We start from the raw sequence: 23285 nt of genomic DNA, 5'->3' as shown, positions 1-23285 counted from the left end.
AAACATTCTAAAGAGCTACTGGAAACTGAAAAATGCTTGCTTTCCATCTGTCTAAACCCATGTAATGACACATATGCCATGCTAATGGCATGAATAGAAAGTAATATTTTACTTTTGAAATAAATAATTGTAAGAAAGTTATAAATGCACAATATCAGTAACAAAATCATGCGGTTATCTTACTAACATGGGGAGAAACTGTGGGGGAAGGAAGTCTTCCCGTGGTGGAAAAGCTGTTTGGACAAGATGAAAAGCTGTGATGGCTTTACAAAATGTCATTTCCTAGTTATTCATTTCCAGCCTTTTTCAAGAATGGATATTCCAAGGAGAAAAATACATTGCTTCACAGCTGTGAACATCCTACTTGCCAAAAATGCAAATGTAATTACTATCTGTAAATCAAAGAAAAACTGTGGCACTGCTGATAAATATGAGTAAGGCCCAAACCCTGGAATGTTCACCTAATCCCTGGAAGTCTTCAGGGCTGTGCTGGATGGGACTGTCAGTAACCTGACCTAGCGAGGGAAAGGTGTCTCTGCCCATGACAAGGAGGTTGCAGGTCTTTAAGGTCCTGTCCAACACAAACCATTCTAAGGTTCTATTGCTTTATGGAAATGAAGATCTCTAGAGATGAAATTCAGACACATTGGAAAGGGCCCTGTGTGGCTGTTTGTAACAGCAAGAAAATCAGTTACAAACCACTCATAGCAGGATCACAGTTGTAAGAGAAAAAATCCTTTTAATAGGCAATTGTGGTATTTGAATCACCACAAATGTTAAGAGTTTATGAAGGCTGACGCCACCACTAGGAGTTCAAAGAATGGTTCCTAATGTTTTCCCAGCTCACGTCTCTGACCCTTAAAGAATGGAAAACATATGTCAGCAATTAAGTCACTAATCATACTGTTACCAAGCATAAAAACAGTGCCTGTGCCAATATCAACTGAGTCACTTAATATGTTTTCTCAAATGCCCTGGACTCTACATGGCACCAAACCTAAACAGTCATTTTGGTCATACTGAAACCTAAGCATGCATAAAACTTTCCTTAACAGCATGGAGTTCAGAGCAGATGACACTGAGGTGACTATCATGTCTTAGCTAATGTCAAAAGGGACATTAAAACAAAAACCAAAACAGAGATTAGCTTGGCCAGTGTTCCCTAGAGGATAAATAAAAAAATAAGGTTTTGCAGACTAGGCTGCAAAGGTCACAGCTTCAATATCACTGAGCCAGCCAGCATCACTTTCCAGCTCATTAAATGAAGGGTATCTGAACAGTTTTCTTGAGAACCGACACAGAAAAGGTTGAACTTTTGAAAAGTAATTAATTATGCAATGGTAGTGCCTATCACTGATGATCAGCAAACTTAGACCAAGGGGTCCCACTAGCTTTGATTCTCTCATGCCTTTCAAAAATATTCTAACTTTTAAAAGACCCCTTATGCTATGTACAATTCCCCTTGAATACTGTAAATTCTCCCCCCAACCCCGTGTCAATTACTCCTCGATTCTTGACAGATTTCATCTATGTGTGGGTGAAAACGAAAGACTATTACCACAAGGATTTCCTGTAATAAGAGTGGTAACAACCTGGTACACAGTTTTACCGTCTTTGGGTTCTAAATCACAGATTTCTTTCTCTTGCGAAATATATTTTGAACTTTCAGCAACTTAAGGCAGACAAAACTATCAAATCAGGACATAAATATACTAAAGAGAGGGAGAAGGGAACAATCTAGTAAGCTCTTTGGACACTGTCTTCCAGAGCTAATACAGTAGTTGTAGAAACGGGCACTGAACATCGAGCAGAAATACTGAAACTCCGGAGGTATTGGGATACTTAGAGTGCAGGTTTTGGTGTATCATGAGTTGCATACTAGGGACACACAACAGTTCAAATTTTTGAAGTCTGTTTTCTAAAGCGCAAGAAAATAACAGAATTATGAAAGGATATAAAGACGGAGCCAAAATGTTCACTATCCAAGACACAAACCACAGAACAGACAGAGTGACTTGAGCAGAATGTTTTTCCCCTTATCACAGGAAAGGCACACATCCACTATCTCATTATCTTATTCATGCAGAGGTTTATACTGCAGAATAAAGGCAGAAAAGAAGTCAGGGAAACATCATTGTTATTCAGTCTGGACAGAAACAAATCACAATAGTTCCTGACACACACCCAATTCTCCTTTCAGCCCTCTTCTGTTGATAAAACACAATCAAGATTGGTTTGACTTTTTCAGAATCTCTGAGAAATTAAATTGTGCAACAGTGGGTATTAAAGGGTAAATGAACCTAAAGAAATTTAGAAAATTATGGAAAAAGAGATAGAATATGAGCCAGGAATGAAAAGCTTTCAAGACCCAATTGTCTGCTGCTGTAAATAAGCATTTATACTGTAGATTTTTTTTTCCATTTAAATGAGCAGTTGTTCCCAAGTAAACAAGATTGCAGGCCTGAGCAGAGTATATTTGAAACCACAACCTGTATTACTTGAATTGTTTCATGTCCAGGTAGTTGAATGACTGGACAGAGATAAAAAGAATAGAAGGAAATCAAATTATATTAGTTTATATATTTCAATTTCAGAATTCAGTAGTATTTTAAGACTAAAATAATGTAAAATTGAGGATGGCACAAAGAAAACCTGAAAGCCATTTGGAAGCATTAACAACATTTCCATAAATGTTCCTTTCAATCTAGCTGCCAACTGCAAATTAGTTTCAAGCCATGTTTTACAGAAGCATGCGCAAATGGAATGGTGTTTGTACATTTTTAATTGCTTTCACATCACTGAAAATGATTTCATGAAAACTTGGGCTACAATCAAAGTGGGTGGGAAAAGGGTCTTCAGCCTCCAGCATCAGCAAAGGATCCCTTCAGGGCCTTAGTTCCACTTACAGGCAGTAAGAACATATGGTGTTTCTTTCCCCCTTTTTACTCCTGAACTTCTCAGGGTAACTCTGTTTGGTAGCCAAAATAAGCATGGAAGGAGCGTACCAAGGGACTAATATGGCCTCTGCCACTAAAAAACATCTGCTGGTGAGTATAAACAGATATTCTACCAGCTGAGGTACTGATGTTACTGCTGTTCTTTCATGACCTGACATTTTCATTTGTCGTAGGCAAACATGTTTCATTTTACCCTTATTGGGTCTCTCAGAGGAAGCTTAAATAGACGTCTCACACTCTTACTACAAGCGCAGGCCTGCTGACTTTTAAATGTTCATCTTTTACTTCATCATATTTCTCTCCACAAAATACCTGCCAACATTTTTTTAAATACAGTTTCAGATTTAACAGATGAAAAATAATTTGAAACCACACACAGGAATTGGACAAAATCTATTCAGCATCTGTGAAACACTTCAGTTTATCAAATGTCCTTCCTCTGTATTTCCTTTTTCCTGTGTACACTTCAACACCAGCAGATAAAAGCACTATCACACCATCTTTATGCAAAACATGCAAAGTAAATATACATATGAATCAAGAATAAAAAGTAAATACACAAAAAAAATTAAAAAAATATCTCAAACATCAAAACTTTGGCAAAACTTTAAAATTTTTTTTTTTAGATCACACAGGGAAAATTAGCAGCACAGGTTTGCACAAATGTCTAAACATGAAGGTCAGGCTTCCCAGAAGTCCCTGGGGAGAGAACTCAGAGGAAAGCTGGGAGTCCCTGTCTGTATTAGGATGTCATTTCTGATTTTCTGAACAGCCTCTGGACTTGTATGAATTCCTGTGTTGACTATGCAAGCATAGGTGAAAGGATTGTCTTAAAATGGTAAGATTATAAAAACAACAGATCTTTTCCTCACTTTTTAATTTGTGAAATTTACAATTATTAAATCTTTAATTTTTAAATGTGAGAGCTGAGAATGTTGTGAGACTATTAGACTTGAGTGTATAAAAATTATTCAAGCTATTGTGCTTCCAAGGGGGAACACAATAGAAGATTGATGAAAGAAAGATTTTTATGAAAGAAAAATATTTGACTGGAACAAAAGCTAGAATCGGGAAAAGAGAAAAGGTATTTATGCATAGAATTTAATTCAGACACCTCTTAGGATGGCATGCAATGAAATCAGCAAGACTAAATACTAGTAAAACCAAGAGGTTCACCTATGGAAATGTGATGCACTACACTTGGTCTTAGAGAACATCAGGAGTGCAGGCTTAATCACAATGTGGCTTCTCACACTAAATATAAAGATATTGTGAGAGGAAAATATATTTTTTTCCCACTGGACACACGTGGAAAATACACGAATACAAGCAAGGAAACTGTAAGTTACACTGTATAATATAGATTATATATTTCAAGTAGATATGCTCATTTCCACAAAAGGACTTGACCGACTTTGTGGGCATTACACATCTAAAGTGCAAATATACTAAAAGGATTAAACTGATTCAAACGTATCTGTATTCATGATACAGCAATAAGGGTGTCAAACAATATAAGAGATGTTGAACTAGGAAGGATGGAATCTGGAGTAATGCAATTGCTCAGTTTTAGACACAAAAATCCTACTTTATATCTGGAAGTTTTGAAGGCTAAAATTGAAACACATATATTTTTTTATTAAGTGAAGTTAACAATATGAAAAGAACAGTTTTCTGGCAGTCTTGCCAGAAAATTTAATGGCATTCAAATGGCAAAAGCTACTTCTAACTCAGTCGGAAAGGAAACTCAGTCGGACAGAAAACGTGCAAATGGGAGGAAGTAAAGGTAAACTGGTTACAGTGTCAGAACCCAGTAACAAGGCATATGTGGAGGGCTACAACAAGAGAAAAACAGATGTTGATTAAGTCAAGGAAAGACCACATATCAAATGAAAGTACAGCTCACAAGCTTAAAACTACTAAATGTGGAAATGTCTGAGACAATAAAGATGATTATGAATATAAAGCTCTGAGAAGATGATCTTATATAACTGATCTTGTGTAGGAGATGCTTCAGGGCAGCAGCACCCAAAGAGCTTTCATAGTGACTGGCTGCGCACTTCTCAATACACCCCTCTTGAAAGAATTTCCGAAATGCACTCACTGTAATCTGCCCTGGCGTGTGAGGGGGTGGATGCTGGCAGCAGCTGTGAGAGGTAGAACAGACCAGCAGCCCGTGGATCACTCGCTGGGGCTGCACAAGCAGCCTGTGACAGTGTCAGAGGGTGAACTGGCCCTCCTGCTCCAGCACCAGCTCCCAGGGCACGACTGCAAGCACCAACATGCAACTCTTTGCCAGGCTTTGCCTTGTACTGTAGGAATGTAGCATTTGTGTCCCTTTTTTTGAAACTTGTTGTGGGTGCACGCTATAGGAGAGATTTTTTAGTAGGATATTATATAACTGCATATGGGAAGTTCTTCAAAATTTAGATAATTAACTAATATAATTATCCTAAAATTGAAACTTATCAAAAAAAAAAAGGCCCACAAAAATGTTTGCAATTGTTTAAAGAAATTTAAGGATTGATTTAAGAAATACTGAAAGGTTTTTTCATAAAAATTAATTCATTTTTTTTCTAGACTAAGCTGAATTTTTATTCAAGTAGTTTATTTGAATAATGATTTTAAATTACTAAAGTGCAACAAAGCACAATGTAGCTACAAAACCAATTTTTTTAAAATTGATCTGTGCTGGATTTATTTTGAGAGGTCTGACAAAGAAAGACAGTAATCAATGATTCTGAAACAACCACTTTTTTTTAGTGCTTAACCCTTTGATAAAAGGGGAAAAGTATTTCTTCAATAATTATTGAGAAAATTATTTTTAATTGGTGTGTGAGGTTCTGAATGTACTAGTATTCGAGTGTATTTATAAAGGCACCAAAAGGTGTAAAACTTGCAAATGAAATCCTTGAAAATTAAGTCAGATGAACAAATCTGTTTCTGCCATTTACCTTCTGAAACTATTCTGTCTTTTTATACATTATAGTTCTGAAAAGCTCTCGTGATTTTTGATGAAAGAAAAAATATTCAAAAAACATTCAAAATATCATACTGTGCACCTATCTGAGTCATGAATCTTCACAGTATCAGCAATGGTACCAAATAAAGGAGTGCAGAAATCTGGTTCTGCTTGTGTAATGTGAGCTAAGAAGCATGTTCTAGTGCATATTAGCCTGAATTAGAAACCACCATAGCTGAAATCTGATGGGAATCACGATAATGAGATTAAGTAATTTGTGCTGTCATTGGAATGATGACATCATTGCTTAGTGATTTCATGGCTGTGAATTGACCTCACTTTGACTGCAAGGTTCTTTCAACATTATATTTAGCCTAAGTAGTCGGTTTATTCTTGTTGTTGTGTTCTTATACTTCCATACTGGACTTCCCTTATTTTATGTGAATATTATATTGTAAGATAATAGTACAACTACTAAATATGAAGGCATGTATCAGCATAAGATAAATTAGTTGTATCTGAAAGAATTAATCTGTCTATATATGCACACAGCAGGTGTCCACATACAAGTTAGATTCCCTGTATATGTATTACTTTATGTTGAGTGGTGCTTAGGCTGATAAAATCAGTGATATCAAGAGGACCTCTTTTTCTGAGACAGATATCTAAAATATGTCATAGAATGTCATACCCTGAGAGCAACTATTTCTCTCCACCAAGAGGTTACTAGATCAGGTATGATAAAAATCTGTCTAGATGAGCTGAATCCCACATGTTATGCCTTACACTGTAATTGTGCTTCTCAGAATGCAAGGTAGGAAGAAAGATAACCCTTCAATATGGAATTAAATGCAAACAAGTGACACAGTGTAATGGAAGGCAAGGGACAAGACTTCCATCACGGCATCACAACATTGATCCAGGTCAGGAGTACCTTCTATCCTCACTTGAACCAGCTGTAAATGGGCTTTTGGTTATTCAGGCTGAGCTGTCAAGTGAACTCCCCACGAAACTTGCTGTCCTCTCCCTTATTTTACACTAGGGACAGCTACCAAAGTGCTTCATCATCTTCACTGGGCCTCATGGCTGTTAGATTTGAACAGAGCTTTGTCCACAAGCTGACAGCATACCAGATGTGCTCAGGGAGAAGGTGTGAGAACTGTGCAGTAAAGACAAGATTATATTTTCAGGAAAATTGAAAGTGGATTGTTAATACACTCGAGTGGCAGAGGACTGTGTGGTTGGTGTGTGGTGGAAAAAGAATTTTACATGAGTTTATCTGGATGTAGCTTGAAAGAAAGCATATTGGAGGAAGCGCTTTTCTTTTCTGGAGTCACACTTTGCAATTTGTTCTCTTTGGCATGGCTTGCAATGTTTGTTTGTTTTAAGAAACCCACATTTGTTATTTCAAGACAGGAGTTCTTATCACATTAATGTTAAAGTAACTGGATTTTATGTTGGCAAGTCTAGAGCTCTACAAAAATATGGAGATGGGAACATGCCAAAAAAATAGCTAAAAAACCAGTAAAAATTATTTAAAATCACTAGCTCAACTTGAAATGGCAGTCAAAAAAGCTAACAGCATACTGAGCATCAACAAAAATGATGAGAAAAAAAAGCAGGTTTTAAAAAGGCAATAATTTTGCCACTGTGTGAGAATTTTGGTGTGCTCCATTTTCCATTTCTACAAGAAAAGGCTGAGGATTTTATAAGTGAACACTGCAGAAACATGAAGCTGTTGGATAAGTGAATGCAGACTCTTTCATGAAGTCCTGCAATGACAGAACTAATTTTAAAGCATAGTAAAGAAAGTGTTTCATGTGGTAAGTGGTTTCAAGTGCTACATAGGCAGAAAGGCTGTCAGAAGGTTGAAGGGGAAGACAATTTATCACCAAATTCAGTAAAGAGATGAGGCAAATCTATAGGCAAAAGGTAGACAGATCTGAAAAAAAGGCCAGGGTGAACCCTGTAACATCCCTAATGCAACACCAGTAAATACTGGGCAACATTATGGACTGCAGAAACTCCACAGGGATCCAGGTATTCCTGCTAAAGGTGATGACAGAATACTAGGTTAGGAAGACTATTGGCCAGGCCCATTAGGACATGCTTTATTCTGTTAGAAAATAGACTACTTGATAATTTCAAAATCCACCACTACTTTGTTAACAAAACTGCATATTTCCCTTTCATTTTGTAAAAATAACACTTTTTAACATATCACACTCTGTAAAATAGTGTCATGCAAGACTGTGCAGACTTCCTCATTAGCACAGAACAATAAATAAAAGCATATTTACCACCTTGAATTTCTATGGCTGTCTAGATTTGAGGCCTATACTGCTTATAAAAGCCTATTTTTCTTAATGAAGTCACCTATGAAGTCCATCAAAGTCAGACTTCATATTGGAAAGGTTATCTATAGCTTGCAAGCTTTCCTCAACATTCAGAAATTCTATTTTACATATGATACTAGTACTTCAGTCCCTGCCTACGAGTTTGAATGGTGTGCAGCTTGCATTGAACTTTCCCAGTGCACTCTATTCAATACCTTCAAATACTAAAACTGCTATTGGATATTATGTGAGGTCCCAACCCTCTTTTGTTTAAGAGCAGTTTTGTAAGATATGGCAACAAGGGACAAGCAATATCAATGCCTTACAAAGACAATCATAATACTGGAGAGGAAAAGAAATTCACCCAATACAGAAATAAAAAACCTTAACCTTTTAGCAGCCAAGTTATATAAATGTTGTTGATATTATTCACAGTTACATTTACCTATGTTTACATTCTCTGCCCAAACATTCCTTCAAGGAATATTGAGGTTTTGGTGTTGATCTCATCAGCACAGGTATTCCCATCCTGGAAGTCAGTATCTAACTTTAAATATAGGCCTGATAATAATAACCTAGACCTATATGACTCATTCAGTGTCATTTATTGAACGTATTCATCATCATTGTAATGGCAACAGGCTTGCTAGCACCAAGGGATTAACCATGGAATTGAATTGTTTTGGGATGACCAAAACAGTGTGATCTGGCCACAGTTTTCTCCTGTCAGACAGAGCTGCCAAAAGACTGGATCACACTTATTGCAGAGTTTCACTTCACGGCACCTTTAAGCCAGGAAGCCAGTGTAGCTACCTGAGGTCAGCATAGCTGAATGTCAGCTTGTTTGCTTATTCTAGCTCTTCTGCCCCAGAAATTCACTGATGTCAAGCCACAAAAATTTTACTGTCTCCATTCAACAATATTTTATTTAGCAACCCTCTGTGATCCACATATTCGGGGTCAGAGAAAGTCCATATAAGAGATCAGTTTTGCCCCACTTATCTATAAATCTGTCATAGACTAAGAAACCCATATTTGACAACATCTTTCAGTAATTTCCAATATATTGAACTTCATCATTTTGCAGACAAGCAATATCACCCACTGCTAGAGCTACGTAAGAACAGACGCATTGTTTTGCATAATCCCACAGACTGAATTGTTGAAGACCTCTGCTCTCTGGGTCACTTGACAGGCTGTGCCCTTTGCACATCAACCAACTCCAAGTTCCAAAACCCAGAAAAGCCTGAACTGGCCAACGTTACAAAAACAAAATAAAACATAGTGATGACAACTCATAAAGTAAACAGGTAACTATCTCTACTCACATGACGCAGAAAAAATTGTGGAAAAAAGCTGACAATACTCCAGAGCCCTGTAGCTCTTTTGGCTAGTTATACGTACAGTAAAAAACAACGGCAGCTCTAAAATCTAATCAGCTGCACCATTTTCAGCCAGTAGGTTCTGTCCAATAACCAAGGCTGCTTGCTTGACTTGCCATCAAGCAAATATTTTCAACTTCTTATTTAAACTTCCAAAATTTTAATTCAGTTCTTCCAAATAGATTTCTTTTAATACATTCAAACTTTTCTTTCATTACAAAAGGAAAAAATCAACAGAAATATGTCATTTTCAGTGGAACACTACTATTTTACTGTTCAGATTCAAATAATCAAGAAAATGTAATCATATTCTCATTTGGCTGTCTCAGCCAAAGTTTAACTTACTGTGATTTCCTAACTTCCTTGTTATTTCTTCTCTGGAACAAAAAGACACAATTGTCTTAGTTGAAAAGTCTGCACAATCATTTGTCCCTTTTAGTTTATTCTCCAGAAGATTTATGGTATAAAACCATACTTCACAATAACACCCTGAATTGGGGAATGAGTGGGAGTGAGTGGTAGAATTGGGCAGCACTAATGTAACAGGTAATAACCATTATATAAGTCACTTTCTTGTTCTGTATAAATACCAACCATCTGCTTTTACTTCAGTCACCATAACATGAGAATAAATTTACCAAGGCACGTTGGAAAGAGTTTGCCTACAGACCCTACCATCACACTTAACAGCAGCCATCCCCAACCCAAGCAGCTTTAAAGGGGAGGCATCAGCACAGCCTGGGCTCATCTGCATCTGATTGAACTCAGCTGGGGCACCCATCATAGCACCACCAGTGGAGATACCCTTTGATTGCTTTCTAATATTGATACTGAAAAGGATATCATGCTTTTATGACAGATAGGCTTTTACACTGAACTTACTGTACCTTTGGGACAAAGAGGGAGTCTGATTTCAGGGCATCAAGAGCAGAGGTTTCTTTGTCTTATCTTTACACCTCTTCTTTCTCTGGCCTCTGTGTTGGGAGCCTGGTTTCTGATCTTCATAGGAACTTTATTCACATGAGAAATAGAGGAAATCCTGGGATCATCTTTTTGTATCAAACCCTTGTAAGAGGGGTATGCACACTTTAAAATAGTCCTGTCACTCAAATCCCTGTGTTTTTGACATCCATCCTGTCCTTCCTCTCAGGCACTCCTGCTCTTCTAACATAGAGTGAGATCACTATGTCAACGGATTCAGAAAGGAGAATTATGCTCTTGCTGTCTTCTGGCCAGAACACCTACCAGTGCTTCTGATTTAAACCCCAATTTAATTTGTCCCTAAGCATTAATATTGTGGCAAGATTATAGTGCTGCTGTTCTCTCTCAGAGAACTGCAGGAAGGTGCTGACCCACGGATACAAACCCACATATTCAGGCAATAATGCACACAAAGTGAAGTCAAGCAGATGGTTTGGAAACTGGTCCCATTCAGGCCCACCTTGAAGGCTGCTGGTGGGCAGGTGGGCAGGTGGGCTGGCCTCAGGTGCCCCCTCCCCGCAGGCAGCCAGCAGCTGAGCTCCGTGTGGAGCCAGCAGCTCCCTGCCATTCTCCCTTATCTCCACACTCCGTTTTCCCTCTGGCTGGGACAGGGCCTGCCTGGCTTTGCTCCACACTGCCACGGAACAGCACGTACCCTCTCCAGCAGCCTTCAAGAGTCTCCCTGAGAGCCACCTCTGAGCTCAGGACGTGTTCCCAAACAGCAGGGTAGCAGGGGACTCCCAGCTTACAACCAGCAGAACAGGTATTCTCAGATATCAGATTAGCGCTCTAACTAAAGGCAACAGCAACAAAAGGGAGGCAGGAAGGTATTTTAGACAGAATACTTGGTGTTCAAATTAGCTTGCAACTATCAGTTACAGGGTTTTTTTTTTTCTTTTAAACTATTTTATTTTCCTGCGAGAATTAATGGAGGCAGTCAACAACCAAAAAAATTTAAAAAAAGAAAAAAAGGCAGACTTAATCAGAGGTACTGATTTATTTGCATAGTTGTACGTAATAGCTAAGGTATGTATGTTTTAGCTCACTTCCTTGGAGACACCCTGCAGAGTGTAACACATTAGCGATATTTAGTTTACTAACATGGTATTGCATTTTAATAAAGACATAGAGATACTACTTGCTGCATTTTCAGCAGAACTCTGCCTTAGCCCTTTCTGAGAATAAGTATATTGAGCAGTGTACTTGTTAAATTTTCTTTTTCTACAAAATGGTTTCACTAAAGGATAACTGGAAGAAATTTCTAACTGCTTTAACAGTAATACTGACATGCCTTTAACTCAGAGCCAGAACTATTTGAGACATAAAGGTTTCATAAGGCTAATATTCAATTAACTGGATGTAGTTCCTCACAAAGAACTGTTTTTAGCTACGAGTCTATCCCCCAGTAACACATCTGCCATTATATATTAAAAAAGGCTATATTTTAAAATACATCTTTTATAACTGTAAAATATAGATCTGAACAATTAGTCTATTATGTGTTTATTAACATTATAGTGGTTTTTTTAAGATACAGAGAGAAGAACAAAATGTGGGACACATTAAGATAGTAAATGGAATTTATTTCTCATACTTAATAGAAAACTGTCCTGTCAGTGCCTATCAAGTTTTAAAAAGCATAATGTGATGCTCAAAAAGCATAAGGAAAAAATTATTCTAAAGACAAAGCTTTACTGTTTAATAACTGAAAGAATTTGCAAGAAAATCATACAGACAGATCAATATCACAGACTACTTCAACTCCTCTAAGCCTCAGAGAGCAAGGGAAACACATGAAGCATAACACAGCACAGTCTCACACATGCTGCTACAAAGTCTGCTGCTTCACAGGACACATCTCTACCAGTCAGTCTATTTATGCAGCAAAACGACATGTAAGCATCCCAAAATAGCTCACACAAACTAAAACTTCATTTTACTCTCCAGCCTCCAGTAATGCAAGCTTTTTGTTATGATTTTCATTCCTGAAATAAGTCTTTCTCTTACTGAAAAAAGTCCTAAGATTTTTAAAAGGTGTGTCTAACCGTAAGGATTGAACCTGACTGCTGAATGGGTAAAATCTATGTAATGCACTTTACGAAAAGTATGAAAAGGGTTCTCTTTTTAAAAATATACATTGTATTTTACAACAAAAAACTGCAAAATTTTGTTTCTTACTAATACTTGTGCAACTCAACAGCTGAACATCTTCAATAACCATGCAAAATCTATCAAATCAACATCAAAGCCTGTGACTTTCTTGGGACATAACTCTGTGTCATAATAGGAAGGAGAGCCTGAAAGAAACAAATGAACCACATTACCACATTGCGTCGGCAGTCCTTAAGGAGCTGGTAGATCGGGATCTTGGCTTCATAACAATGCTCATTTTGAAAAATTCCTTCAGTATTACTAGCAGTCAGATGTCAGTTGTCCTTAAAAAACTCATTCTCAAAGTACTCCATTTCAAAGTATTTTTAAAAATCCTCTGCTTTTTAGCAACCTCCACATCTGTCTCGTGTAAAAATCCAGGCTGTAGAGGAAGAATTCTAACATGCTGCAACTCCTTCCTTTTTCATGCTGAGTTTACTCTAGCACTGTGCTGTTCGGAAATGACAGTGCTTTTCTCTTCTGTCTTGTATTGCCCTGGGAGGAACTAGTCTATTTTCAACCTATTCTCCCTTCAGGTCACATGAGAATGAAGGCAGCTGAAAAGAGTCCCTATCTCTTTCTTGCAGTTTGATAACAACAGGTTTAAAGGTCAATAACATTAAAAAAACAAAGCAAAAACAAACACACACACAAAAAAGGAGAAGAAACAATACTTCTGGATAATAAATGAAAGGAAAGGATGAGTGTAAGTTACAGTAACATTTCTGAGTTTGCAGGGAAATTCCACTTACAGACATGCTAGATAAATTAGTCTCTGTGGAGTAAAGAAAAGAACAAAGATCTTTTTCATTCCAAATCAACTAAAACCCTTATCCAGAAATGTAATTCTTCCCTTACTCTTTTTCCTAATGCTCTCTCTTCTTTCTTAGATACTGTGAATAAGTACTATTGTCTAACTTCACAAACCAGAAAGTATTCCCTGTTTCAAAGACATTCAGAACTCTGTGGGGAAGTTAAGCAAAAATTAAATTCTTTGTTGACTGTTAAAGTCAAACACACATACAGATAGTGATTGTTATTAATCACTGAAGGACAAAATATCTTAGTTGAAGAACTTTAACATGTCATCCTTTCTACTGTATTGCATATATCTTTTCCTGTTATAATAAATACATTAATAGTTCATGCTTTATAAAAAAAATTGCATTTATAATTTCTAGCCAAAAAATTATCATAAAATCTTTGAGAGTTAATTCCTGTGTTGATATATTTGGCAATTTCAGCATTAAAAGAGGGGAGAATGAAGCAAAAAACCAAAATAGGGATTATATTGTTTACTTTATAAATTTTTGAAAATGCTCTGAACAGTGTTAGAATTGGTTTTAAACAGAAAGAACAAATTTATTGCTGAACAAGTGTTTACATGCTTAATAGCCATTCCTTTGCAGTCTCTACAAGTGTTGCAGTACCTTATTTTGGATGGTGCATCTAGGTTAATAATGAAAACACTGAAGATTGCACTAATAAAATTTATATAGACTTAGCGAGTAGAAGGAAAAGATGACAAATAGATTATGTATCAAAAGATCAAAAAATTAATCATATTGGAATGCGTGTAAGGCTCTCTACAACCTTTGCACTTTATTTCATAACAGTACAATAAAATGCATTACCAACTACACTGTATATCACCAGGAAAGATCCTAACTGCCCTGGAGGCTTTTGCCAGTGATCTACATATAAAGTGATACGCAACAGCAGAAGGAATGTTAATAATGTTTCTTGTTCTGCATTCGGTTCTTCATGTTTTCCATGTTTTCTATGTTCTCTCTCAAATATCACTTAATGACTTGCAAAGCACCTTTTGTAGGGGTCCTATGGAATCAAAAAGTTAACTTCAATGAATGGAGAAAGCATCTGTGGTAAATTTAGCTCAAAGGGTCATACAGTCATAGGATCTTTAGTAACAGTTGGATCTGTCACTGTGGAGGTCACACATCTATACAAGTGCACATAAATCAGACACCATATTGTGAAACTTTTTATTCCTTTAACAGATGTAATGGGTCATGAAAAAAAAAATCAGATTAAATAGAGATCCTTGACTCTGTAACAGAACACCTGGCCATTTTTAAGCTGTTTTTATTTTTAGTTTTCTTGATTATTTATTATTTATAAATACAAACATTATTCCAATTCTATGTAGGAAAACAAAATTTAGTAAAACAGAGCTTTTGACTAAGTTTATTGCAATAGCATGCTGAAATGGAATACTCAAAGACTATTTCTGCTTTGCCACCAAGTAAATATCTCTGGATGGTCTGTTTTCAATAATGTATCAGACAAGATGCTCCTTCTTACTTGTAGTTACTAGAAATATAGCTAGAAATATTAACATATTTAGATACTAAGCACTACTATAAACACACTCTAGTTGCAGGTACTCAAATATTTGAGTCACTGTTTTCCAACAGCAATTCAGAAGAAAAGTTCTCATGGGTCACAGTTCTCCATCTCATTAACTAAATACTAACACCTACTGCAAACCTGCTTTCTTTGTTAGCCTCCATCCTCAGCTCTTTAGAAATAAACTCCTGTTCTCCAAGTGCCGACCAACTTCAACTATTATGAAATATATATTAAGCAACCATACTTCAGGCAGCAGAGACTGCCTTCAGGGAGCAACCTTAGAATCACAGGCTTCCCACAAAAAAAGGGAGTCTACCAGTAGGAAGAGGAGCTCAGAGACCTCTGGGGAATATTAGTTTTATCTGAAATTCATCAGTTGACTTTATGGAAACTAAAACAAAGGAGCTCCTTAATATTCATTATGAGAAAGGCCAGCCTTTTTCTGGAGAGGTTTCTAGAGAATTCATTAGAACAACTTTGGCAGTTAACAATAGCTTCTCATTCATACATAAAATCTGTTGTGCTACAATTAACATCAAAGGCAGATTTGTCTAAGTTTTACATAAAGATAAGAGCATACTAGTCCAGTGTGTTCACAGAAGATGGTATAGCATTTATTTTTGTATTTGGCATGGGGTCAAAAAATAAAAACACTCTATTTCTCTTAATTTGAAGAATCAAGAGAAAAAAACAATTAAGGAGAATTAAGAGAATAAATAGAGAAATGGCCACTGTTTAAATAGCTGATTTTTGCATGTAATCCTATAGCTTAAAAAAAACCCCCTAACAAACCCATATTTTTTTCGTTTTTGGAATCTTCGTTTGGTTTTTTTTTATCGTGGCAGGAAAAAGGCTTTGGAAAAAACGTCTTGTTAGGATGCCATCACATTTAAGGAAAGTGTTGATTTTATAATTTAAAAAAATGAAAATATTTAAAATTAATGAAAGTAGTAAAAGATGGAGACATTCAGTACCACTAAATATAGTACTTATAAAAGTATCAAGAAAAGCAACATCTTTTTATATGCCTGTATCATTAATCGAGGTTTTAGCTGTATAGATAAAAGATCTAAGGAAAAAAAGATACAGAAATAAAACACCATTAAATGAAAAGTGTGCTGGATTCAGCCTACTTTGAGCATGCTTACACCTTAGTTGCTTATCTTCAAATTAGTAACTAATTTAATTAAACCAGTGCTACAGTGCAAAGAACTGAATATTTAAAGAAATTGCCAAAATTAGGGAATGAGGTACAGGACTGCCTGTTCTGTTACATGCTTAAGGATATCTCTTTTGTGAAGTTATGGAAAACTTACTTAAATAGTCTGAGTTTTGTCTTCCTAGTTTGTAAAACAAGGATAGCCCACATAACGCTGCTTGAAGAGTAGTTGGGCATCAAACTGATGATAAAAAACATTCAATAGGTGTCAGGTTACTATTGCTGCTCTATGCAAGCTGAAGAAATGAACTCACAACCTCAAGCCTTCAGACATAAATAATGACTGGGCTCTTAAGTGTGGCATTTGGAACACACATTAACAAATGAAAGCTATAAAACAATCTGCTGCCTTTTCATATGCAATCTTAGTCTCACACTGGTTTCTTTTCAAGTAGGATAACTAAAATATCTTTAAAAACTTGGAGCTGGGCTCATTCTCTCAGGACTACACCTGTTATTTCTTTTCTGCATCTGGTCTTGCTCACAGTTTGGATCTTTGCTTTCTTCATATATATTTTTCAGTTTCCATATTTATATGAAATATAGTTTTCAATAAAGAATATGCATTTAAACTTGAAATCAACCTTTCTAATCTGCTGGAGCACACATTCCACTGTACAAAACATTTTTTCACAAACTAAGCACTACACCAACTAGTTTTGTGAAACTCTTGAGTTGCACAGTTTATTCTAGTTTATCCACGATTATCCTCTTATTGTCCTGTACTGCATAACAAGCTGAAGGACAGAAAATATTAACAAGATGTTCTTATACTACCTGCATGAGTGGGCCTGAGAACTAGTAATGCAGGTGCAGGTTCAGGAGATGTATCTTTCAAAACCAAGTAAAAGAAACAAATTTTTGACCCTGCTGCAGATTTTGACAGTGTTCAACATAGCAAGTGATTTTAAAAACATTTTTTTAGGGCTAGAATTCCCTAAAACTAAACTTTTCCCTTCATGTCTAGGTAACAGACACATAACTGCATAAGTAAGACAACTAAAAAATGTAATGATAACTAGAGTGTAGCATTCATATGGATAAGAAAAGGCAAACCAAAGGGCACAGCAGAAACATGGTGCATGTCACTGGTGTTTCCCTTCTGTATCCACTTATATCTAGCTGCCTGGATTGAGCTACCCAACTTATAAATAAATATGGTTTACTAGCTCAGTGTAAACAAAGTTACTATGTGCTCTACAAAAGCCTTACACAGAATCAAATGTGCAAAATTCCTCATAGATTGCATGGCAGAGAGGGTCTTCTGTAAGAATACCCAACTCTAATATGATGCCTTGTTTGAAGACGCTCAGTCTGTTTCCTTTGAAGCTGCCAGGTGCTGCTGCCATGAGCAATAAAGGAGATATATGTCACAGAGAGGCCTGACAGTGACTCGCTCCCTTGCATAGCAAAGTCAGGTTCTTGATACATGTCAGGCTGAAAATGTGTCTTTCTGCCTTTAGTCCTGCCTACTTTTAATTTGATTTAATCAGTTATGCAATTAGAAGCTACCAACCTCAGTACTGACCATTGCCAAGATTCCATTGCAGAAATAAAAATAGAACCTGTGCAAAGCTTCATTGCTAGAGATTAAAAAATAAAATAAAAAGAGCTAATTCTTAGGAGTAGGAGAATACTTCTTTTCTCATAAACATTATATTCTAGGTAAACAGTGCCATCAGTTATGCTGTGGTCTATGGTTACGTCTGTCATTAAGGTTGGAATAAATGATGTCTGCTAGTGTTGAATGAATGTTGTATACTAGCAAATTGCCTAAAATCAAATACTACCCTACTGGAAGACTTTGGACTTCAGCTGAGTTAAGGCTACATAGAGTGTCAGGAATTTTTTCTCTTTTTTTAAAAAATAGACTTAAGAAATCTCCCCAGATTGAACCACGGGTATGTCTATATATATATATATATGTGGACACATAGACATAAAAATATGGGTTGTATTTTAAAACAGTCTTTTTTTCAGATCTAAATGGGCTTACTGCAGTAATACAGCACTAATTACAAGGTTAAAGGAAAAAAATCTATCAATCTTTCCATCAGACCTTCTGTTTTTGAACTATTTGCTCCACACAAACTCGGACTACAATTTCTTAGCTAAATAGTTGCTTAAAAAATAAACATTGGTGGCTCATACTCAACTCAGTAGGGAGTTAAGCAGTAGCTATGGTTTCCAAGAGTAACATACCAGCTCTTTTAGGCAAAAAAAAAGGTAGACTAACAGTTTTTCCTCTTTTTTTTTTTTTTTTTTTTTTTAAATGGAGCAGTGGCTGCTAGGAAAGGACTACTTTTACAAAGATTTCATGATCAGGTTTGGTCCTGGAGAAAGTTACTCTCGAGTGTCAGGCTTATTATCTGAGAACCATTATATTTTCTAAGGCATGCCCTCTTTCATCATCATCTTGTTCAGAATAATGGGAGAGTGTGAGATTAACAAGAGAAGGTTGGAATACTTTTAGGAATACCATCATTCCAAGATTATGCATGTATATCAAGAGTGCACACAGATCACTGTTTCAAGCAAACAAAACTTGTATGTACAATCTGAAAATTTATACCTAAATTTTAAGTATTTTAGCCAGTCTTATATAGTAAAGCATGCTTTTTTTCCCAATTTTGTCTTGTCTAGAACAAAAATCAAACATTAACGGAAAAGCTGCCCAACCCAGTCATGCATACTCTAAAATGAATGTTTCTCTAACATTTTGTCTTTTTGAAAATAATCAACTTTTACTGTCAGAAAGTCATCCTGAAAGCAAATCTGAGGTGAGATAACTACATTAGTGTAATGGAAGAGTTCTCTGCAGAACAGTGGAGCGAATTTCTCCATGTCCTTCACTGGAAACTTGGCACCCACAGGTATGGGACCGTGACCTGAATGAGTCAGACATGGATAAGACTTGTTTTGTAGAATGACATCATCCATACTTCTAAGTTCTTCAGAAAAAATGCCAGGAACTAAAATTAAATCTAAATTATTCATTATGTTGCAAAGTCTTCCTTGAAGAGGAAGTATACCTCTCTATCACTTGTGTTTCAAAAAAAAATCAACTTGAATTTGTATAAAATTTGCTAGTCATGTTTCACTTCTGTTTTTTTTTGAAGTATGGAAAACTCCAAAGATTTAATCTAGCTTGTATGAGATGAATAAAGAAATCAAAACAAAGCAAACATTTCATATGAACACTCAAAAGTACAAAATGTGTTTGATTTTTAATGCAAAACTGTCAAACTCAAAATTATGTATTTAAAAAAGGTGCAAGTTACTGGAGAGCTTCTACGAGAACAAATGAAGGTTACATTGAGAGTACATTACTTGTCATGAATTATTCACTGAGAGTTAAACAAGGCACACTAAGAAAGGCGTTTTCTCACTAGCCTTAAGCTGCCAGAGGATTGGTTGCTCATTTAAATTGGTCAGCTAGGCTCCTGCTAGAGCCAGCTCTGATAGGCACTTGCTGGGGTAGACTGTTTCCATGATTCAGACGTCTATTTTAAGACAGACAGAACCGCTCCTCTCAGCTGTCTGTCTATCCTTCTGTGGACCATGGCTTCCTGCCTATTTTATTTTAGAAACCTAAGTTTTGGGCAATTCAAGACATACTTGATAAATTCTATGGTATGGGATAAAACCTGTAAGTTTATATAACATGGGGATTGAAGATTTTTTGCCTCTCTACTCAGGTACTTGTAGCAATTGAAGTGAATGTAGATAGGATTAATTTTTTTCCTTTTATAGAAATGTAAACTTGACATATTTCCATATTTGGCCTCACATCTTATCATATTTGGATTGTGTGAGATGAGCAATGCCAAGACACCACTGCCCCAATCCATATTTAATGTAGTAAAAAAAAAAAGCTGCACTTCTGACCTCTCCCCCTCTTCCTTCCCAGAGGGGAAAAAGCAAAGTGATCAAAAGGAATATCCATGTATATAGTACAGCAGTTATGCCTATCTCTGAACATTCATGTAAGACCTACTTCTCCTGAATATTCAGGCATCTGGAGGGAGAGATACAGTATGTTCTGATAGTCATTGATTATAAATTTCTTCTCAGTTTAGGACTAATTTGTTAGATCTATCTGAACTCTTTATTCCATACTTATATGTTTGAATTTCCCCTTATTCAACAATGTACCAGGCACAAGAAAACCATGTTGCAGTACAAATAAATCCTCAGCAACACTGGCTGTAAATACTACCAGAGACAATATTAGCCAGAAACTTCATGTTCTTGTGGAAATATATATTGCCTAAATTGGATGCAAGCATTTCAGTATAGCCAGTGCATTGCCATGGATAATGCCTCTTTTCCCTTCTATGAGTAAGAGATACTTTGTGTGTCATCAAGCATGGCACAGCTTAGCTTATTATTTGGATATCCACTGAGGAATATTTATATGTAGACCTCAACATATTTCCTGTAGGAGAGCAATTCTGAGACTAGTACAGTTTTACTTAATACCTAGCTGGTGTTTTACATACTCTAATGGTAGCCTTCTAATATAGCAAATCAATCTATTTTTTTTACTAGATGGTCTCCTTCAGTACTTGATTAGCAAAGCTATCTCTATTTTTAAAATTGAATTCAATCCAGCTAACTTCCTTGTAGATATATGCTGCTATGTTAAATGCAGAAAGAGAGATTCTCTAACTAAAATAAGACGAAAAGCATCAAATCTTCCTCTTTCTTTATTTAGGGTGTTCTTTTTTCAATTAAATGGCGTTCACCAACTTTACAACATATTTCCTTAAAAAAAAAAAGTCATAGAAACAAAATGGTTGGGTTAGAAGGGATCTTAATTATCACCTATTTCCAACCCTTCTGCCATTGGCAGGGATACCTTCCAGTGGACCAGGCTACTCAGAGCCCCATCAAATCTGATGAACAAAGCCAGGAAAAGGGCATTCAAAACTTCTCTGAGCAACCTGTTCCAGTGCCTCACTACCGTCTGAATAAATAATTTCTTTCTGAAATCTGATCTAACTCTCTCCTTTTTTTTAATTTTAAAACCATTCTCCCTCGTTCTATCACTATCTGTCCCTGTAAAAAGCTGCTCTCCCTCTTTTTTCTAAGTCATCTTAACTATTAGATGGCTGAAATGTGGTCTTCCTGGAGGCTTCTCCTCCCCAGGCTCAACAACCCCAACACTCTCAGCCTCTCCTCATAGAAAAGGAGCTCCAGCCTGCCCATTATCTCTATGGCCTCCTCTCGACTTGCTCCAACAGGTCCTTCCTCTGCCAGGAGCCCCATAGCGGAGGCAGCACTGCAAGTGGGGTTTCACCAGAGCAGAGCAGAGGGGCAGAATGCCCCACCTCTCCCTGCCAGTCACGCTGCTTTGGATGCAGCCCAGGACACATTTGCCTTTCTGGGCTGCAAGGGTACATGACTGGTGGGTCATGTCCAGCTTTCCAGCCTTTAGCACCTCCAAGTCGTTCTTGGCAGGGCTGCTCTCAATAAGTCCTTCTCCCAGTTCTGTATTCACATCTGGGACTGTTGTGACTATGGTGCAGCACTTTGCACTTGGACTTTTTAACATCCTTAGCTTCTCATGGTCTCAGTCGTCATGCTTGTCCTGCTGCCCCTGGATAGATCTCATTTTTCTTTAGTGTCACCTGAACTGCTCAGTTCCTGTCACCCTCAAATGTTCTGAGGGTTCCCTCTGTCCCACTGCCTCTGTCACTGATACTGAAAAGCATCGGTCCCAAGCCAGCCCTGAGGGACACCACTCCTCCCTCTGGGCATAGAGCCACTGACTGCAACTCTCTGGCTGTACCCATCTCACCCTTTTGTTAGTCTACCCTTAAAATCCAGCTCCAAATCTCCAGTTTGGAGTTTATGATTCCATGAGGAGCTGTGTTTAAAGTGCTCAGAAGCCCAGGTTGATTACACCAGTTGGTCTTCACTTTTTGATCATTGCAGTCAGTCCATCACAGGAGAGCCCAGAGGTTGGTCAGGCCTTTTTTGTGAAGGCCTTTGAGTGAAGCCATGGCTATCTTGGTTCACTTCCTTGTCTTCTGTGTATCTGAAAATTGCTTCCATGAGGATCAGTTCCATGAATATAGAGAAAAAAAATTGCAACAGTTCTTATTTGAAACAATTTATGCAGCATGTCTAACAGAATGTGTTCAGTGTTGGTTAAGACCATATGGGCTGTATTTCAGTGTGTTTGCACAAAACCTACAAAAACTAGAGTCAGCCCTTTTAAACTACTGTCAGCATTTTACATGTAACTTTGAAGGCTGGTTTGTTTGGTTTCTATTACATGTCTAAGGGAGGATTAGAAAATAAAACAGACTGGCATGAAAAGACATTTCTGAATTTTTTTTAATTATCACCTGAGATTATCTATGAAACTACTGAAAAACAAAAAAACCTCTAAGACTATGTGAAAGCTTACATGAAGTCTCATTTATAGAGAATCTTGGAAAAATTTAATCTACAAATATTGTAACAGTGAATTTTTTCTTTTATAATAATTCACTATATTAAAATTCAGAAAATTGTTTTGCATTTTATATTGCTAACATTGTTAAAGCCATCTACTAACATTAAATTTTGGCAGTAATAATATTTAAATTTACATGCTCATACACACATATTTAATAACTTATAATTTAATTTGAACTAACATTCAAATTAGACTGACAGGTTTACAAATCACAGCAAGATGCACATTACTTTCTCTGGAATACGAAGTTATAAAACAATGGAATTTATTTTTGCTGTTTAAGCAATTTTGTATGTGTAAATGAAGTCAGTCTTGTAAAGTCAATCCAGCTGATCATCATCTAGATAAAGTGACATTTAAGAAGAGAGAAACTGGCAGAGATTTTTTTCCCTTTTGCTTCTATCCGTTGTGTTCTGTTACTTTGGTCAAGAACACAAATAAATTATTCACTTTTGCCA

General features: G+C 36.7%; 1 protein-coding gene across 3 annotated transcripts in view; it reads right to left on the bottom strand.

Annotated features, from left to right (window-relative positions):
* The window catches only part of PDE4D (phosphodiesterase 4D), a 354587-nt gene that overhangs the window by 117470 nt on the left and 213832 nt on the right, over window positions 1-23285 (bottom strand). Inside the window, exon 1 of one of the 3 annotated variants that reach the window (XM_014881794.2) lies at window positions 12943-13370. The exons of the other annotated variants lie outside the window; for them this stretch is intronic. Within the exon in view, the coding sequence (XP_014737280.1) occupies window positions 12943-13007 (65 nt within the window). The 5' untranslated portion in view covers window positions 13008-13370. Of the gene's footprint in view, window positions 1-12942; window positions 13371-23285 lie in introns of those variants that run through there. 3 annotated transcript variants of the gene reach the window in all.

This window comes from Sturnus vulgaris, chromosome Z, assembly GCF_052056855.1.
Source record: "Sturnus vulgaris isolate bStuVul1 chromosome Z, bStuVul1.hap1, whole genome shotgun sequence".
Taxonomy (NCBI): Eukaryota; Metazoa; Chordata; class Aves; order Passeriformes; family Sturnidae; genus Sturnus; species Sturnus vulgaris.
Note: the sequence above shows the minus strand (reverse complement) of the source record. Positions and strands in the feature narration are given on the sequence as shown.